Source organism: Styela clava, chromosome 8 (assembly GCF_964204865.1).
Source record: "Styela clava chromosome 8, kaStyClav1.hap1.2, whole genome shotgun sequence".
NCBI classification, from domain to species: Eukaryota; Metazoa; Chordata; class Ascidiacea; order Stolidobranchia; family Styelidae; genus Styela; species Styela clava.
The window spans coordinates 4,991,871-5,012,312 of record NC_135257.1 but is presented as its reverse complement, the minus strand read 5'-3'; the positions used below and the strand labels follow the sequence as shown (position 1 = coordinate 5,012,312).

The 20,442-nt window shown below is 33.9% G+C and overlaps 2 protein-coding genes across 2 annotated transcripts; both read left to right on the top strand.

Annotated features, from left to right (window-relative positions):
* Nucleotides 1-96: 96 nt before the first annotated feature.
* Nucleotides 97-6,712, top strand: LOC120346008 (mitochondrial fission regulator 2-like). The gene is made up of 9 exons (XM_039415638.2): nucleotides 97-433; nucleotides 1,421-1,524; nucleotides 2,286-2,393; nucleotides 2,849-2,907; nucleotides 3,461-3,613; nucleotides 4,046-4,242; nucleotides 4,680-4,786; nucleotides 5,202-5,412; nucleotides 5,592-6,712. The coding sequence occupies exons 1-9, from the start codon at nucleotides 395-397 to the stop codon at nucleotides 5,712-5,714; spliced, it is 1,101 nt and encodes a 366-aa protein (XP_039271572.2). The 5' UTR covers nucleotides 97-394; the 3' UTR covers nucleotides 5,715-6,712.
* Nucleotides 6,713-9,268: 2,556 nt separating this feature from the next.
* On the top strand, nucleotides 9,269-20,051 carry LOC120345705 (kinesin-like protein KIF3B). The gene is made up of 16 exons (XM_039415250.2): nucleotides 9,269-10,131; nucleotides 10,772-10,948; nucleotides 11,047-11,241; nucleotides 11,769-11,886; nucleotides 12,280-12,400; nucleotides 12,710-12,779; nucleotides 13,168-13,277; nucleotides 13,599-13,750; nucleotides 13,920-14,041; nucleotides 14,585-14,757; nucleotides 15,209-15,433; nucleotides 15,506-15,601; nucleotides 15,709-15,848; nucleotides 16,398-16,587; nucleotides 16,977-17,080; nucleotides 17,792-20,051. Exons 1-16 carry the CDS (start codon nucleotides 9,990-9,992, stop codon nucleotides 17,883-17,885), a joined length of 2,229 nt encoding a protein of 742 aa, XP_039271184.2. The 5' UTR covers nucleotides 9,269-9,989; the 3' UTR covers nucleotides 17,886-20,051.
* The last annotated feature ends 391 nt before the right edge of the window (nucleotides 20,052-20,442 follow it).

Sequence of the window (20,442 nt, the reverse complement as noted above, 5' to 3'; positions counted from 1 at the left end):
AAATAAATATGAAATGGCCATCCTAAGGTAAAAACATGCTTCGCCAATTTACAGGTGAACACTTGTTTTTGCCGTATTGCGTAAAATTACCGACGGCTTCACATTCGGGTCAACGGGACTTCGCGTATGCCAGCAAAGTCTGAAAGTGAATAGCCTAACCGCTTTTGGTCGCGAACGAATACCAAAATACTGGAGCAAGACGTTGAGGGCTGAGGCTGTTGCGGCAAACGTTGAAAAATTACGATTGCGCTATTTTCATGTCTGTATCAGTCTAGCTGTGCCAAACTGCGTTATCGTGTTTACTCATCTGAATTCTGAGAAACAAGCAACCTGATCAGCTTTCTTGTTTTCCGTAATGTTAATACGTTAAAAAATCACTGCATCGAATAATCAGATGATGGACAAGGTTCAGAGTTTGCTCGTAACAAGTGATGTAAGACTTTCAGACTTTATTTCTGTATTTAGGCCTACTGCAAATTTGTTAAATAAGAAAATAAATTTTTACATCAATCTGTCAATCATTCCAGCATTCAGTTGGAAGTGGACTTCTTCAGCGTCTTTTTGTGGCAGTGTGGTCTTGTCTTTCAGTCTTTAAACCAGTTTCAGATCTTGTAAAACCTAAAATTAATTCTATTAGGCTACGTTAGATAGACTACAACTGATAAATGACGATAAATGGAGAGTTTGTATTGTTACAAAAACATTACTGCATTATTTTTTTTTCTGCTGTACCGGGTACTTGATTCATAGATTAGTCAGGTTGGCCGAGCTATGAGATTTTCGAACATCGGCATTTTAACGTTTTCTGTTCATTACGGCACGCTTTACAGATCGAACGACATTGTCTCGTTTCAGAGAGTCCCATTTGGCCGATAAACAGACACCCCTCTTTTCGGGGAAGTCTGGACATTGTTGTCTCTCAATATTGGTAAAAATACAGTAAAAAGTTGCACAATCTGACAATACTGCAATAAACTAAAAAGAAGCGCAATCTTAAAACGTCGTCATTGAATTTCCTCAGGGAAAAAATAATCCGATTTACCCAAGTAAAAAATTTTTTAGTGTGGCATTCAAGAGTTTTTAGCAGAAACAGCAATTTTGATCACATGACGGCCATGATTGGTTTAGATTATTATCAAGACAAGCATGGCGCGATATGACGCATCTGCCATCGTGTAAGACATCCCTCGTTTGCAAGACACATGTAGTGTTTGGTATTTTGAACCAAATGATGGAACATTATTGGAATGTGGAAACTGTGCCCTACTGCTGTTTGATATGGTTATCAAATGGGCATAGAAGTCTATCCGTCAGTCGTTTGGTACTGCTCCAATTACAGAATTACTAAATTCCGTAATGAGGACAGTGAAACTGAAACACCAATACCTTGAAATATTTAAACTTCAGTTTTCAATTCCAGAGCAAAGAAAACAGTCTTCTGGATCTTTCTGGTCTTGGACCTCGTCGGAGTATTGTTAGAAGAATAGGAACCCAACTTCCTCTCGGTTGTGCTGCTAGACCTACGTGAGTGTTTATATTAATCCTCAGTACTGTAACATAATTCAATTTGATAATTTTCTTTTGCAATTTCAAGTTTGTTTTACTTTACTAATTGATTGTTACTATTGCACAAAGGTAAGAAATAAGTAACAAAGAAATAAATGCATAACTAGTTGCACAGGATGCGCATGGTTACTGGAAGAAGTCATAATCGACAAACATTTATGTGTCTCATTATGATCATATATTTGTAATCGATTAAACATTTCACCATCTTTTTTAAAATTGGTCTTTGCTAATTATTGAATATGAAATTAAAGGCACCCCAGAAGTGTGTGTACCCTATTTTACATCAAGTTGTGTAAAGGGACTGAAACCTATGGGCAGGGGGTATATCCACTTGGCTGACACAGACAGTCCCTAAACTTGTAATAGAACTAAAATAAGGGAAATCTGATTAAAATTATGGCCCAACCCTAACCTGGTACACACACTACGGAAGTACCAAATTAAATAGAGTATATTCCTTTTTCTGTTTTGCATCATTTTATTCCCATATTGTGACTAAACTTGAGGATTTTTGATTATCAGCCTCAGCCATTTTCATCTTTTATTCTTGATTGTTTATATTATTGTTATTGTAATTCTTACTACCTGAAAGTTATTTTTGGTCATAAATATACCTAGTTCCTCATTTCTTTATAGTCAAGTCTCCTCGAGAATGATATTTGTGTGAAATGTATTTCTGAAAACATGTATTAAAATTTTTTGCAACACTATTTTAGCTTTGAACTTTTGCCCAATGGATCACATGTGATACGTGCATATGGAAAGAAAACGTCCATGTTTTCTCTTGCTGACGTCATACAACTTGATGAACCTTTACCAGAGAGGTAAATGACATAAAAATTTGTTGGAAAACTCAAAAGTGACCATTTCAAATCAAAGACTTCTATTTAAAGAATGTCAAAATTGACTAATAAAGCATAAATTGATACCTGCTGTTTACAGTGTTTACATTTGTACATTTATCCATTGATTAGTTAGGATGGGCTTGGTTTTTAGTAATTGATTTATATTTTGGTAGATGATATTGGTCGGCTTTTATATCAATAGCTCTTGCTTATTCAAGAGAAACTAATCCTAATTCTATTGGGATTGGTTACAGGGTTGAGAGTATCAATTTACCTTCTTAATTTAATTAAGACTGTAAAACATACAAAAACTTTGATCATAATAATTTGTAAATATTATATTACTATTTTGTAACTGATGCATCTGTTGTGGATGCTGTTGTGGACTCCATTTCTATGACATATTTATTTATTAAATTGCATTTCTTTATCAGCATTGTACCAATTCGTGCTAGTGCCAGTGTACCAAATTTGAATGATACTGCTGTATCAGGTGAGTAAATTTGAAAATAATATTGCACAAATATGTTCGTTTTTTAGTTGTATCCTTGATGTTAGTGAAAATATAAAATTTTGAGTGCTGTTTACTAAACTAAAATATGTTGAAACAATGTACTTTTGAATTTTTACTATTTGAAGTTCATTTGGGGTTTCACAAATAGTGAATATACACTTTATTGCGCATTTAAATGATATATTGAATTAAAGTTCTTATTTATGGATAAGCTATACAAATAAATAATTCAAAAACAAATTTCATGAGGGGACAAACAAAAAGTCGACAATATTCCATCATAAGTTGTGCTCCAGAAGTATCCGTGCCAGTGCCAATACGGAGGTAACTAATTATATTATATACATATTGCAAGCAGACAATATAAAATTTTATTTCGATATTCTAGTACTTTGAGCTGTCAATGATGGCTTATATTGTAACCCCAATTATAGAGTGATCATTGTAGTCATGACACAAACCCGAGTGCTTCAACAGTAATAATTTTCATCGATAATTCAAAAGTTATAAACTGAACAAAATATCCATTCAGAAATCCCTATCACATCATCAGTATCTGCCACTTCAGTAACATCGGCATCTCAAGAACATATGGTTACAAAAATATCTGCTTTAGAAGATGAACTTGCATTTCTTCGAACACAAATTGCTGCTCTTGTAACGACACAACAACATCAAGCAAATGGTAAATGTTGTTTTCAATTTTTTTTTAATTACATGCAATATATATGATATGGTAAATCTTTTACAATACATGGTATTCAAATGGAAATGTTCTCGCATCACGTATGAACATTGTACAAAGCTTTAATTGGAATTTGATTTTGCATTGCTTTGTCTGAGTCGTGTTTTATGAAGCTTTGGATTGCGTAAACGATGCCTGAGGATTGATTGTGTATATAAAATATTGTGTGCTTGAGATGCTTAAACCCCCTCTTCTCGTCCCTGGCTTACGAGCGGCACCATCTAGATGAGAAGTGGTCCATTGGGTTTTTGTTGTTTGATCTTCATTACCGAAACAATATGATTAATGATGGTAAAAATTCTATTTCTTGTCTTTTTAGGAGTTAAAGGCATATTTTTTATAGAAAATTGTTTCACATTTTTTTTTTCTTAGTTTCAAGCTTCAATGTCAGCATATCTAGTAATCTTGAAGCACCTACTTGCACATCCACACCATTGAAGGCACCACCTGCACCACCCGGCATCCCTCCTCCGCCTCCCCCACCTCCACCGCCACCTCCTCCTCAGCTCACATCAGGAAATGAGAGAAAGAGCGTACAAGAGTTGATAAGAGAGAGAAAACATGGAAAGGTTCAATCAATTCAACATTATATAATGATTTCGAATGAAGTTAAATATTGTTAACACAATAATGTCAGGCTCAAGTATCAATAATATGGTTTTGTAACAATGGAAGTTGGAAATTTATTGTAATGTCAGGCTCAAGTATCAATAATATGGTTTTGTAACAATGGAAGTTGGAAATTTATTGTGAAATAAATTATTATTATGTTCCAAAGTGAGTCTGGGTGATGGCAAAAGTTATAAATACATTCAGCTGAAGTCTTCGAGTTTCAGCTTGCTTTTAATAATCATGTGAAAAGGGCTGATTTTACGTAACTAAATCATGTAAACTAGTTGATAAAAGAAATGGCTTCATTCGAAAAACAAACACGTAATGTAATGATTATGTCATACTTACTTACTGTGTATTGTACAAGACTTCATATGATTAAATTTGTATTCAGTCATCTAGTCCGACTGCAAAATCTGTTGAAAGATTGAAATCTTCAGTACCAGATATGGCTGATGTTTTAAAAGATCTTCATAAAGTCAAACTCAAGTCTGTTTCAAGGTATGTTTCAACTGTCCAAAGTATCATCCATAAATGTTTGAGATGTCAGTCAAATTTGCTATGCCAGAATTTTTTCTTTAAAAGCCTCTGTGTAGAATTTTCCATTTCTTATTGATTGCATCGACTTAATAAACTGCTTGGTAATCCTTGAAATATTTAATTACATCTGTAGTTTGCAACTGTAGTTGGTATTCGTTCATTTTATTCCCTTCATAGTGAGTCTGACTCCATAGGACTTTAGTTTGAGCAAACATTCATGAATAATTCGTGTTGTACTTCGAGTGTTGTCTTTGGTGGCAAATTAATAATATTGTTCATGCACTACTGTGAATTTTACCCAAATGTGTCCTAATTTTTATCCCATAGGTTTTGTATATTTTTTTGACGAGCTGGTAAATATTGTTTTTCATACTAGATCACCTGGTGGAACTCCATTTAACAAGAAAAAAGATGATTTAGAAGTGGTAGCTGGGGATCCAGCTTCATTGATTGCTGCAGCATTGAAGAAAAAATTTGCGCACAGAAAAAATTTTGATTCACCCAAGTCAGATGAAGTTGATGACTCATTTGAAACAAATAATTTAACACCAGTCAAAGGTTTTCCAAGTCCTAATCAAACTCCAAAAGTAAGTTCATCAGATTAATGATTTAGGCTTATTTAATGTAGTAAATTTCCATAACAATTCATAAAATATGGTTCTTTGTATATTAATACGATAGCCCAGGATTTCATCATGCTTGGTAAACATTACCCCGACAGTCAATGACGATGAACATGGGTTAGATTGTTAAATACGTTTTTCAGTTTGGTCAGCACCTTTTAAAAAGACGCAACACTTCACCAGCACCCACAACTACGCCTAAACCAGAGCTTCCAACTTTTTTAAAGAAAAGAAGAGATTTGGAAAATGTTAACCCACAATCTTGATCAGAATTTTATTATAGTTGTTCATGAATAACCGAGTTTATTTGCATGAATTGCTTTCGAATTTTTTCTGTTTTATTCTGCGTGCTATTGTACTTTTTATCTAAGTTCATTTATTGTATAATTCATCTGAACGATTTAAAATGGGAATATACCAGACATATATTTCTGATTTCATGTTTGCCTAATCGGCTTTTTTCATGTACCTTTTTACTACGAACTACATGAGATAATTTTGGTGCTAATGGTTTATCATTTTTGTTGTCAGTGCTACACCCATGACACATGCTATTTGGTCTTTTATAACCATTCAAAATAATCGTACATTTTTGTGTCTGGTCTCAGTACTGCCTGTCATTACTTTCATTTTAGAATTTTATGCGATTTTACAATTTCTTGCCTTGCTATCTTCAGTTACTTTTTATTGGACTGAAATTGAATCTTCAAAACCAGAACCGGATTTAGTACAGTTTACTAACCTTATACTCACTCTTGCAGTGCTGGCAATATTTAAAAAAAATTATCGATAGCTCTCATTTTTTTTATCAATGTTCCTCTTCCATCGCTTTAGTTTTTCTTTATTCTCTCGTACCTCTGCCTTCCCTGGTGCTATTCGTCTGTTGCTTTCATTTTCTCCATGAAAAGGATGAGCCAATTTACCGACACTACTGAAATTGGCATGTGCATCGTATTCAGAATCAATTTACCTATTCCTAATGCTCATAAACCCCCATGTTATGCTATTGGGGCAAATCATTAGGGCAGTAAATGCGGCACAAAATAGAAAAAAAATACTTCAATCCTTGCCCATAGAATGAACCATGTCCAGTTTACAAGTCTGGCCCAGATTCAGGTCTCATTGCCTTGTGTTCCTGCATCAAACATGATGCCTATCAATTGAAACTTTTATGTCTGCTATATAGTTTTGATTTTATTCTGTCTGTGACATTTGAACTGTATACTCCGAACATGCAAATGAAAGTGTTTTGCTACGAGATTAATGTTTGTGTAAGGATGTGTTTTTGGCTTTGATGAAGTATGTGTGCAGCCAGCCCGCTTTTATTGAAATTAAGAAACTGGAAGGGACAAAGGCGCATGTTTCGTTGTAGAATATAAGATATTGGTAACTTTTTTTTAAACCATTTGCTGTTTTAGTTGGAGTTATTTGGATCGCACATGGTCAATTTAGTAGTGGCGCGGCCTTCAGGGACCAGTTCACATATAGCCGACAAAACCATTCAAACGGGACATCGCGGATATAGCCAGGAACCCGGTATCTTGTAAGGATTGGTATAGGGAGAATACAGCGCGCTGGAACGTTCAGGTTTACAAAACATTGTAAAATAGTCAGTGCGACATCCAATGAATTCCAGTATAGTTTTATTCAAATTACAAATTTATCAGGTAACTTCCTTCACTAAGTTTGTTAGAAAACGTCGACATTATCGTTTTTATTATTTATATATTACCTTACGCTGCAAAATGTTGAATTTATTAGCGTGGCGGGCACGAAAAAGTTTGCATAGCGTGTCGTGGAGATGGCCTGTGCATTGAGACATTGTACGATTACGATGAAGTATGCTTTAATTCAGTGGTGTGTAAAGTGCGGCCCGTGAGGGAAAATTGTGCGGCCTGCGGAGAAGTGCCAATTTAGAATGGTGTGCGGCCATCCAAGCTGGTTTTTAATTTAGTTTGAGCTGGTTCCATTTGCGTTACAAAGCTATATTCGAGTCTAACTTATTATCTATGCCTATGACGTTACAACGTCCTAACAACGCGATTGACAAAGCTGCCACTTGCCGAGCAGCGAACAATTGAAAGGAAAATGCGGAGCAGACGCTAATGAATTTGTAAGAACGAGCAATTGAATATTGGGCAACTGGAAAGCAGTTTAAAAAAATTTAATATTGGAAGATACAGAAGCTAAATGAGTTTTGGTTCCAGCCTATCAGTTGATTAACGCAAAATATATGCGTTTTCTGCAAGGACCCCTAATGATGACGACACGAGATCAATAACAAAAAGACACTATTTTGTGCCTGCAACTAATAGAAAGCCTATGTCAAATGAAGGAGCGGCCCGCGCTTTTCCTCAGTAATTGAAATTTGGCCCGCCTGTGAAAAAGGTTGAACAGCACACCCCTGCTTTAATTTGACCTTTCATAGAAAGGTTTGACCTAATGCATAAATTTCATAATTAGGTATTATTAATATTTTTGCGATGCTGAGATCTATTTTATATAACATAAATATATTATATTTCATAGACACAGAAAACTAAATTTGTTTGATCCTAAAATCAGATATTTTATCTGGTAACATTAGTTTCGGCATAACAAATTATGATCAAAACTTGTCGGCCAAAGAATTTGATCCTGGAATACTTCAGTTTTAATATAGCCAGGTTGAGAATCGATATCCGGTGACAAAAACTTAAAAAGAGGGAAAATTTGACCACGTATGAGAATATTGTCCACCCCGCTCGATATTTTTTCGAAATGGGATGAAGTGGATTGCATTTATGCAGGATAACACAGGTTCAACTCTTTTCCCGCTTTTATTTTGATGATATTATAAATGATTTGCCGTTTGCGTTTATTTTTTTCAACAATATTTACAGGTGATACTCTTCTATACTGAAATCTGCTTATCACGAATCACGATGCGTTACCGTACACCGGCGAGTCTAGGTTCGATTTTTTTTACATTGATGTGAAAATAAATATTTCTTTCTCTCTCATGCCGCAATATTTTCGAGAATTTGATCTCCTATTTCGACGACCAAACTGATAATACTGTGTGTTTGATTTGTGCGTTTTCATTTTAAAATAATTTCAAATTAGTTAAGAATAAATTTACAATCGATCTACAGTCTACGCAGGTCTGCGCTGAAACTTTTAATTGAAACCGTTTATGGCTGATCAGAACCGCTCGAAATAACCTGAATTATAGTGAAGGGACGCCATCTGTCGATGCTTTGCTGGAAAGTATACAGGTGCAGGGGATTTAGTACGGTATTACTGTATTGATATCCCGTCAATCAGTGCTACAGTGGGGGAATATAGAAGAGTATCAACACATGTAAAGGCTTGTTTATCGATGTATATGTTTGTTTACGTTAACGTACATAATTTATGTCAATATTTAGGGAAGAGTGCAGTAATGCAAATCCTTGTGCTAATGACTAATGATGCTGTAATGTGCAGTGGTACCCCTACCCAGATGTTGATTCTCTCTCCAAGTATGCTAAGTACAAGAGTGCTGGTATGGTTGTTAACTAAATCACCATTTTAATGCACTGAATTCTCAGATGTTCAACATATTTATGCTGACAGATAATAATGTACTGGCATCATGCCTTTGCTCTGAACAAGGCTCTGTATGAACAGCCACAGATTTTTGGGTCTAGTGTAGTTCAGTACCACATGTACTTGTAGCATAATCGCGGCGTAGCATAACTATTTTTGCATAGGGTGGTGTAGCCAGTCTGCGGACGATTTCATTCAAACCGCTACTGATATAAAACAAAAACCAATATTTCTAACCCGATAATTTTTTCACCGTAGGTGCATTGGCATTTATTCTGCGCGCTAAACTTTGAATTAACTTTCTACGATCAGTGGTTAAAGCTATACAAGCCACCAAAGTACGACACTCGGGAGACGAATTTGCGACTGAACGACCGGCGTGCAACCACGGATTTCAAGCATTGAAAATCGATTCTGCTGCATCGAGACTAGATCATACGCAGCCATGCGTGAAAAAATTGGGCTTCTAAATGCATTTCTGACTGTCATATATTTTAAGAACATGGTTATTTCGAACAAAACGCGTCAAATTCTAAACAAAGCACCGCATCACAACAATCAAACAGACAAAAACACGGTGGTCACAAATTGGTCAACGAAGATATTATCGACGTATTGGAAAATGGAAATGCGTCCCCCCCCCCCCCTATTATCCCTCTTTTAAATGTAGAAACGCGAAAGATGGTTAAAAGAAACACAACTCTATTCACCTGCCAAGTTTCATCTTTTTATCTTTTATATTTGTATGGATTTTCAAGCTTTTTTAAAGAGACAATGGGTAGTTGGCGACATGGAAAAATTGTCCGTTTTTTTTCTGACATGCAAAAATTGTTGAGCCAGGCCAACTAGAAGTGCATGTGGTACTAAACTACACAAGGCCCCAGATTTTCTATATAAACCAACAATATAACTTTTTAATTACCACATTTTCAGGCTATATGGTACTGCCATAGTGGATAATCTAAAGTAAAATGTCAAAATCAAAGGGTGCAGAAAGTGTTAAAGTCGTAGTTCGATGTCGTCCTCTTAATCAAAAAGAAATTGCAGCAAATCATGACAGGGTTGTGAACATGGATGTGAAATCTGGACAGATTTTAATAAAAAATCCAAAGGGTAACAGATGATTTTAGAAGATGAATCTTATGTTATTTTTCATATCTATGTATTGGGCTATTTTTATGACCGTATGCACAACTATCCATTGTCCTTTAGTCTTGGTCTTCGGATATGGTATGAAAAAATAATGGTCAGAAAGAAGAAAAAAAACAACAGATGAATTGCCTTTTTACTGGATAGCTATCCCATTGTACATAGTCATCGCACGTACAGTAAATTTGATCCAGCCTATTGGATCTCTGGTTAATTTGTGACTCTTATGTAAATCATTGTTCCACATTTTGGAGTTGCGATTAGACGAATTATGTCACTTCATTTTAATAAAATGAGGAAAGGGTTTTGTAAGTTTGATCACTCAATTCAATACTTGCCCGCTACCTTTTTGCGAAACATGAAAAAATTCTTTCAAAAGCAACAAAATAACAATATAAACGCCCCAGATTTTGATTTCACTAGCTCTACCCGAAGATATCATGTTCAAACCATCTCATTGTGTACTAACTCATGATTGATATACTCAAAATTCATATTAACTGATACAGTCATTGCAATTATAGTTTTCATACATGAACATCAAATACTGTTTGTATGTTTAAAATACATCAAGAATTTTATTTGACCATTTATGCTATTACAGCGACTGGTGAAGCAGAGAGGAGTTTCACATTCGATGCCGTATATGATTGGAATTCAGAGCAAACAGATCTTTTTGAAGAAACTTTTCGAGTTTTGATTGATTCTGTTCTTGGAGGGTTCAATGGCACTATATTTGCCTATGGACAAACTGGGACAGGAAAAACTTACACAATGGAAGGTTCGATTATGCTGTAATTTTTATGGTGAACCATTTTGAATTTTTTCGTTGTATTCTTGTTTTATTGGTTATTTATCTTGTTCATTTTTGGTTAACAGGTGTTCGAAATGATCCTGCGCTTCGTGGAGTCATTCCTCGTTCATTTGATCATATTTTCACTCACATTGCGAGAACTAAAGATCAAGAATATCTTGTCAGAGCATCCTATCTTGAGATTTATCAAGAGGAAATTCGTGATCTTTTAGCGAAAGATCAATCAAAACGACTGGAATTAAAAGAAAGACCAGACACAGGTTTGTTTAAATACAGGGTGTCCTAAAATAAATGAAACCCATTAATTTGATTACCAATTTTGTGAGTTTCATTTATTTTGGGACACCCTGTATATCTTAAATAGTTATCATAATTCTCAGCAAGCAAATTCATCATTAAAAAAATAATGCTATGTTCAGAACTCCAGATCCATATATACTTCTCAACAGTGTAGAACTTATTGATTATCTACTTCGTATGTGTATGTTTTGGCTTCAATGCTTTGCAAATTTGATTTTTATTTTAATTTTTTTAAATATTAAAGCCCGATTTTTAAATTTAAAACAAACTCCGAAAATCAGTCATTAGTGTAATTATTTTCACTGTTCACAAATAATTAGGGGATAGAAACAATATTGCAATTGACTGTTATCTTGAATGGCATTATTTGACTGCTTATGACCACTCCATGCTATGGTTTACAAGCTACTTAGTAAAGTGATAACAATTTCAGTGGAAATACATTTTTTCATGAAGTGTAAGTTACGGTATTATGTTTGTTTTTCAGGCATTTATGTGAAGGATCTTCTGTCATTCGTTACTAAATCAGTAAAAGAAATTGAACATGTTATGAATGTTGGAAATCAAAACAGATCTGTTGGTGCAACTAACATGAATGAACATAGGTATATAAAGTTGATGACTTCTTTTCATTATAATAAATCAAAACAACTTTTCATGACATTCAAAACATATTTAGCTGTATTGACAGTGCAGAATACTGATAATTGTATCTATTTAAGGGATATGTTTTTCAACTACACTTTGCATCGTATAATTACCATAACTCAGAATCTAATGCAATTTATTATTTACTAAAATGCATTATGTTACATTGTATTTGTATTTAAAATAACATGGCGAGAAATTATTTATAACTTGATTAAATTTTATTGATATTGTCAACTAGATAGTATTGCAGTAATGGAAAATTCTTAACTTTGGAATCAAATTCAAGCTGGATTCTTGTGAACATTACAATATATGTTATGATATTTATTTACTGATATTGCTTCTAGTTCAAGATCTCATGCTATATTTGTGATTACAATCGAATGTTGTGAGACCGGTGTCGATGGAGAAAATCATATACGAGTTGGAAAGTTAAATTTGGTCGATCTTGCGGGAAGTGAAAGACAGGTTAGAGTTGTTAATATGTAAATATATCTTCTATTTTTGAAAAAGAAAAAAGCTACATTTGTTTATGCTTAGTTGTGAGACATTGCATCAGTTTCAATTCAATTATGTTATTGTAGCAAACTAGCAATTGTTTCAAAACACAAAATCAGTTGATAACTAGATATTAAGCTGATGAACAAAATTAATCCTCAAATTAATATCTCTGAAACCAAATATATCATTAGTTCCGATTTAATTATTAGTTGAATGTTATGTATTTTTATTTGCTTTTCAAGTTGTAGCCTTACATCATCTGCTGTGTTTTTTCAGTCAAAAACTGGATCAGCGGGCGAACGTTTGAAGGAAGCAACCAAAATTAACTTATCTCTGTCAGCATTAGGTAATTAAGTCTTAACTAATAATTTTATCAACACTTCTCTTGGCATTACATATGCTTGAATCATGATATTATGCATACATATTCATTACTACTTACCGGTTCATCCCTCCATAGCAATCCTTTTTGACATCAACAAGTCAAATTATTTCCTGAATGAGTGTATTAACTGCTACTTCACTTAATCCTATGGTATCTTATTCACTTGCGATCTTCCAAACTACTTTTTCAAAACAAATTTCTTGAATATACATTGACTTTTATGTGTTTTTTATTGAAACATCTCAATTTAGATATTCTATATTTAAAATATTATTTCAGAAGGTATTTGAAATAGTAGCTTATTTGGTTTTTGCCATACCTTCAACGATTGGACGTTTCACTTTTTCAGGCAATGTAATATCAGCTTTAGTTGATGGGAGAGGACATATACCATACAGAGATTCAAAATTGACAAGATTGTTACAAGATTCATTGGGTGGAAATGCAAAGACTGTTATGGTAATAGATCTTTGTAATGTATAATAAAGTAATTCTATAATGAAATGCAGTTATCTGCAGTTTTATTCTTAATTTATGTTATTTATTATCATTCACGATTTTGCTGAATCTTTTCTATGTAAATTTTTGTCTAAGATTTGATGGGACCTTATACAATACAGATTTATAATACAATAGGTTTTCCTTATTCAATTCGCTCAAGTTTAATTAAGACCACATTAGCTTTAGTATTATATACATTCTGTATTTTCTTGGTTACAAAAAGTTTAAATATTATATGATAGCAATGTCCTCTACTATAGAATTAAATATTTTTTTTAGGTTGCCAACATTGGTCCAGCAAGTTACAACTATGATGAGAGCTTGACAACTTTAAGATACGCAAACAGAGCAAAAAATATCAAGAATAAACCCAAGATTAATGAAGATCCAAAGGATGCATTACTCAGAGAATTCCAAGAGGAAATTGCTAGGTAACCAAAATGAAAATTTTGAAATTAGCATTGAGAATTGAAGTTTGTATTGCAGATGGGATTTGCATCTACCGGTACATACATCTTTTATACATTTTCAATTTAAATTTTGAGAAAGTCAACCTTTAATTCACTGGGTTTTCTAAAGAAGATAAATCATTTTTTGCAGATTAAAATCTCAGTTGCAAGGAAAAGGTGGTGGAAAAGGTACAAGACGGAAAAATAAACATAGAAGAGTTGGAGAAAATGGAGAAGAAATTAGCGGGAGCGAGAGTGACGAAACTGATGATGGTTTGTTATTAATATTCAACATTTTAATCATTTCTCATCTTGTCAATTTGAAGTAATTTGTATATTTCTACAGGGTGGCCTGGTTGCCTAGTGATTATATCGTTAGACCTAAATCGGAGAATACACATCTCAGGTTCAAAACCCATGCAACCAACATCAACCACGGTGTGATAAATTGGGTACTACAGTAGTGTGTGTATACTAGGTTAGGGTTAGGCCATAATTTTATACCGATTTTCCTTATTTTAGTTCTATTACAAGTTCGGGGAATGTCTGTGTTGGCCAAGTCAATATACCCCCTGCCCATAGGTTTCAGTCCCTTTACACAACTTGATGTGAAATAGGCAAACAAAGTTATTTACCTCCATATTGATACATACACTTCTAGAGCGCCATAAATTGTGTAGGCAATGCCGAAACTGAAAGATTCCGGTTCTTCCAAATAAAGGTAGCTCCTTACATATATACCGTAAGATATCGATGTCTGGCCTTGTTCACAGCAAAAGGTATGGATGAGCAACATGAAAAAAATTTCTTTTATAGGAAGTTTATCGGAAAATCAACAAGCTAAGTTGGAAGAAGATAAGCAGAGAATTCAACAAGATGAAAATATGGCACAAGAAGAAAAGAAAAAACTATTGCAAGAAAAGGAAAAGAGAATTCAAGAAATCAAAAAGGAGCAACAGGCAAAGGAAGCTCTTGCTGCAAAAATTAATGTAAGCCTGAAAGAATTTCAAAAAATGATATAACTCCAGCTATTGGTTTTCTACCACCAATGACTTTTTAAAATTTTGATATCAATCTGTGTTTATGCCGACAGTGATAAAAGACAGGATGCTTTTTATGATTTTTATCTTCATTTGATGTATATTGGATGAATTTTAAGATGAAATATTTTCTTTTTGGCTCATCATATACTTCACCCAATACAGATTTTGGCCTTGACCAATTGGATGCTTAGAACCAAAATTTATAAAATGATATGTGAATGATAAATTCATAATTTGATTAAAAAAATTGAAGGAATATATACATTATTTCACAATTACTTTAACTTATTGTTTTTATTATTTTGTCTTGTTTGAAAATTTAGACATTGACAGGATAAATTTTCAAACACTTTTCGAAACTAAATTTCAGCATTTGTTATAATGGTTTTGTGTACAGGCAATGCAAAGCAAGCTTCTTGGCGGTGGACGAACGATTGTAGATCACACCAATGAACAAGAGAGGGCTTTGGAAGCGAAAAGGAGAGAAATTGCAGAACAATTATCAAAGGAGAGAGAAATGAAGCAGAAACTAGAAGAAAGGGAAGGTTCTGCTCTTGAAGCCCAGGAAAGTTACACATCTTTACGTCAAGAAGTTGAAATCAAAACGAAAAAACTTAAAAAAGTATGCACCTTTTTGACTAGTCTGTCTTTTACAAATCTTTGTCATTTTTAAAATATATGATTCAATTTTTAGTTATACGCAAAGTTACAAGCAGCAAAATTGGAAGTTCAAGATACAGTGGATATAAATGCAAGCGAAAGAGTGGAATTAGAGCAAGCACAAATGGAAGTAAGATGGAATGTGATTGCATTGTTTGCATAATATAGTACTATCTATTTTTTCAAATTAATTCAAGCAGTATTACAGAATTATTGAAAATTTCATTTCCCTTTCAGCTTATTCGTGAATTCAAGCTTAGGGCTTTGATTCTAGAGAATTTTATCCCTCTTGAAGAAAGGAAGAAAATAGAAGATCGGACATACTTTGATGATGATGAGGGAATACACAGACTAAAACCTTTGACTGAAACGATGAAGTATGTACCTGAGTGATTAATTGAATATCAAATTTTTTCTTTTTCCATTTATCATTTATCTATCATATCTATCGTCAAGCCAGGCTTCAGCAGCGCTTTTGAAAGAAATATGCTGTCAAAATAAGGTACTCCTGTAGTATGCGAACCATGATGGCGGACACCGGAACGTAGTATGTGTACCAGGTTAGGGTTAGGCCATAATTTCAGGTACAAACACTTGGCTAGTCCCCGAACTTGTAATAGAACTAAAATAAGAAAATTGAAATGAAATTATAGCCTAACCCTAACCTGGTACACATACTACGATCCGGTGTTCGCCGTCTTGGTTCACATACTACAGGAGTACCCAGAATAATTCACAGCCTTAATTGATTTTTCAAAATGTGATTAATTTAGTATGATTCTAAATAGTAGGCATCACGCTTAGCGGTTAAATTTTCTAGACCGAACTGTATTGGCAGCGCAAGTCACACTTCTTGCGGAATGTAGTCGAATAAAAATTATTTGCACATAATTTTGTGTTACTGATTGTATATATCTATCTTTCAGACAAACGATGATGAAGCGACCACAGAGTGCAAAGGGAAGTGGAAAACGACCAATGAGTCAATATGCCAGAGTTGCAGCTGCAGTAGATATAACTAATCCCAGATTCAGAGCTGAAAATATACTGCTGGTTGAACTCGATATGCCTCCAAGAACAACTAGAGATTATGAAGGACCATTAGTTGCTCCAAAAGTAAGTTTATATAATCGGAATCGTGGCAATATTGGATACATTTTCAAATTATGATATGGTGGTATATTGTTCATTTTCTTCTGATTACTGGTGCACATAAGCTGGTGATCTTATTGCTATATTGTTTATCTCCTTGGAAAGGCGTTTTGTTGTTCGCTAATGCAATAACTGTGCAATGTGCATTGATAGTGTTTTTCACAGATTTGTTACATTTAGTATGCACAGCTTGCTCAACACTAAACATTCAATGGTCACAAATTTATCCTCAAATTCACATCTATTTGTATTTGAATTACAATTTCTGCCTCAATATTAATATTAGATATATCTTCCGTTCAAAATTAAATACCAAACTTTGGATTTGAGTATTGATAGCATGTATTGTACAGGTGCAAGCAGCTCTTGATGCTGCTTTACAAGAAGAGAGTGAACTTCACCTTGATGCAAGTGCAGATATATTTGCATTGAAGCCAAAGAAAAAATCGAAAACAAGGTTAGTATGTCATGACTTTGAATTTGCTGAATCCTTGATACTCTTGCTTAGTGTTGAGAGACTCGAGTCATAAACTTGTTTGTTCACTGTCTCGTTGCAGCAATGAATAGCTCTTGTTGATGCTAAATTTGTCAATGCACGATTAAATTCTGTTCAAAATATTATTAGCGCCATGCATGATAAAACTTTCAAGTGTTACTGTCAACGTGACTCATATTTATCTGTTTCACTTTTTAAAAAATCTATTTTGACTTTGAGAAAAAATCTTAGTGACACGACTCAACTTCGGACGCCAATTTTAAAATTATATTAGGCTGAATGAGACTGAAAACTTGAATGACCAATGACTCAATCTGACTTTCCGGCTAGGGTATTAGGGACTTGCACACTAAATACTCTTGTTTGCACTCATCTGTGATCACTAAATTATTGTTGATCCTGTTGCAGATGCAAATTGTTACTCTTATTCAGGAATGCCAAAAATGAATAGAAGATTTCAATATATTATGAATGAACAGTGAATAATTTTGCTTTTGGAGTATCATTATTTATAAGCAATTGAATGACACAAAACGGAAAATGGTCCATTTATAATCCATTCAAGTCATCATTATTCAGTGATTTTAGTCCGTACAAAAGTATACATAAGCTCTTTTTTTCCTCAAACTTGACTAATAATATAATAGTAAATAGTAATTTTCTTTTTTACAGAGTTAGATCTGAAAGATCAAAATCCGCAAAATCAAGCAAGGGTAATCAAGATACTTCGGCTTATCCAACATCAAGAGGACTTGTGCCGAAATGACAAAATAATTCAAAACATTTGCACGTATTGCATATTGCACAGACTTTTACCTGCTGCCTACAGATACTGTGGTCTTATCAATAATATGGCACTTATATGCAGGGGCACAGCCATGATTCATTTTAATGGGGGGATTACTCTTGAATTAAAACAGTGCTCCAGTGACCCAATTTATGGCGTCATGAGCGGTCTTTGTGTTTGCATGCGAAATGCATTTCTTCTGCTGTTTCGTGGTCCGAACCTCATGCCATTGCTTGTCAATCAGCATAGACGACGCATAAGACAATACCCTAATGATCATAGAGATAAACCACATTATCAGTGCTAACTAACAGAGATAACTTATCCTAAACATGATTTGAAGTCAAGTAAATTAGATTATGGTGCTAGCACATTGAATAAAATACGGTACTTTTTGACGGTACGGTGCATAAAATGACGTTGTTGTTTATTTGTAACTCCAAAGATCTGCTGGCTTTGTCCCTGCTTTTGATGTATAGAATTTTGTGTGTTGTACTTTATGTTTAATATGTGCCATAAACTGATTGTTTCATTAACATGACATTAGTGCAAGTCGTTCGACATTTAATATTGTAAATGCTTTAAATACAGCTATCTATGGATGTTGGCTGAAAGCTGAACAATATTCTTCAGAATAATTTAAAAATTGGATTTCTGAGTTGGAGTCTGGAAAAACATAATATTTGAGCTTAAACTTTATTGATAAAATTGGGAACTTATAATTATTTATCTTCTACACTCTTTAGAATTAAGTTCAACTTCATTATATTTATGGCTAATTTTATTTTTTAGACAAATTTATTCATACTTCTTGTTTTGTAAGTTTTCATATGTTTCTCTGTATCCATTTCTTCATATTTGATTTCATTTTGTGAAATTAGATTCAACGCTACTTTTTCGTATGTGAATTTATTTTTATATGTGATATTTACCTTCCTCCCACTGTATGACTAAAGTAATATTTTTCTTTTTGAATTGGGCACTTAGCAAGCAGTCACCAAACATGAAGCTCGTTTGTGTGGTCTTATTTTTCCGGTCCTGACTAACTTATATTATTAAACTCTGATAGCTTACTATCAAGCTTTCTAGACCCATTGGATCTGACTACAGTTACTGTTACTTACGAAGATGCTGGTAGTGAGACAGTACTACTCTAAAGATTGCTGATATTTTTACCAAAACAACATACAACCAATAAACCAGGGTGTTCACAAAGTCTCTTCACAATTTCAATTTTGTTATGAAGCCAGTTGTCAATATATCTTAATTAACCCGGTTTATTGTTTTTTTTACTTCATTTAATACATCTGTGGTCAAAAACAATATATGGTATCAATAAATTCCCTTTGCAATTTTAACATACTTTATGGACACCGTATATAATTTTGAAGCAGATTGGCCTTAAGTATTTGAGCTTTTTTCAAATCTGATAAAAAGCTATTATTAGATGAGAGATACTGCAATTTCTACCTATATTTGTTTATTTGCTTCTATACTCGATTGTCATATACCACTGACTGGGAATTTCTGCAACTCTATGCTGGCCGGACTAGGTAATAATTACAAAATCAATTCGAACCGTGATATTTATGTTATAATGTCCAATTTTTAGCCCTGTACATGGTTATGATGTAAATTTTAGGCATGTCGAATATTTTATATTTCTCTGAACATATTGATGGTGTCTTATAGAGTTGTGATTCAAAATTTTACAGCTGACATGGAAATGCTCACTGTGACTTATGTTAGAATGAGGTTATTAATGGTTGTGTTATGGTAATTTTATATTCTCAAACGTCTAAGTTGCACATTAAATATTCGCTGAGTGTGATGATGTTTTGTCATATCATATATTCATCTGGCACGCTTTTCCGCTGTGGGAGTTTTCCAATTATGGTATAGTTTATATTAATTTATCTGGTTCTCAAACTTTACCTTTGTCACGTTGTCTTATTATTAATGACTTGTTTGAATCTGATGGTATGTAGCGTCCCCTTGTGATTTCATGACATTTGGTAAAACCTGTGCGAACAATCGAAATATTGTGTGTGAAAACGAATTTTCTAGGGTTTGTTTGATTGAAAATATTATCATTATAAGATTTATTTTTTCAAAAAGATGAAGAAATGTCAATTGCAAATGTCATACATGTTCTGATGTTCCTCGAGTTTGCTAATCCTCCAAAATGTACATAGTGCATCATTATTCGCTGTGGGAGTTGAGAGACAAAAAAAAACAACCCAAAACAAATGATGAGGTAGAATATGCATAGAGTTGAACATTTTAAGACATATGACGGTACATTAGAGTGATGAGCAGAAGTCATGGTTTACAGCTGTCGGCTGCGTTTTTGAACCGCACTACATCGAGTGGAGGTGTCGGCCCATTCTGTGATTACACGATTGGTGAGAAGTCTTTAATGTAGAAGTTTTTTTTAGTCCTGAGAGAGACTTTTATGAAGACTTGGTCAACACTATTACATACATAAGCCAATGCAGAAAATATTTGGGTCGGTTAATTATGTGCAAGAGCATTG

Excerpts from the sequence above, each read along its gene's own strand:
- LOC120346008 (XM_039415638.2), top strand. The coding sequence starts at position 395 with ATGATGGACAAGGTTCAGAGTTTGCTCGTAACAAGTGAT. Across the intron at positions 434-1,420 it reads GTTTGCTCGTAACAAGTGAT|AGCAAAGAAAACAGTCTTCT; the intron begins GTAAGACTTTCA and ends TTTCAATTCCAG. Across the intron at positions 5,413-5,591 it reads GTCCTAATCAAACTCCAAAA|TTTGGTCAGCACCTTTTAAA; the intron begins GTAAGTTCATCA and ends TACGTTTTTCAG.
- LOC120345705 (XM_039415250.2), top strand. The coding sequence starts at position 9,990 with ATGTCAAAATCAAAGGGTGCAGAAAGTGTTAAAGTCGTAGTTCGATGT. Across the intron at positions 13,751-13,919 it reads TTCCAAGAGGAAATTGCTAG|ATTAAAATCTCAGTTGCAAG; the intron begins GTAACCAAAATG and ends CATTTTTTGCAG. Across the intron at positions 15,602-15,708 it reads TAGAGCAAGCACAAATGGAA|CTTATTCGTGAATTCAAGCT; the intron begins GTAAGATGGAAT and ends TTTCCCTTTCAG.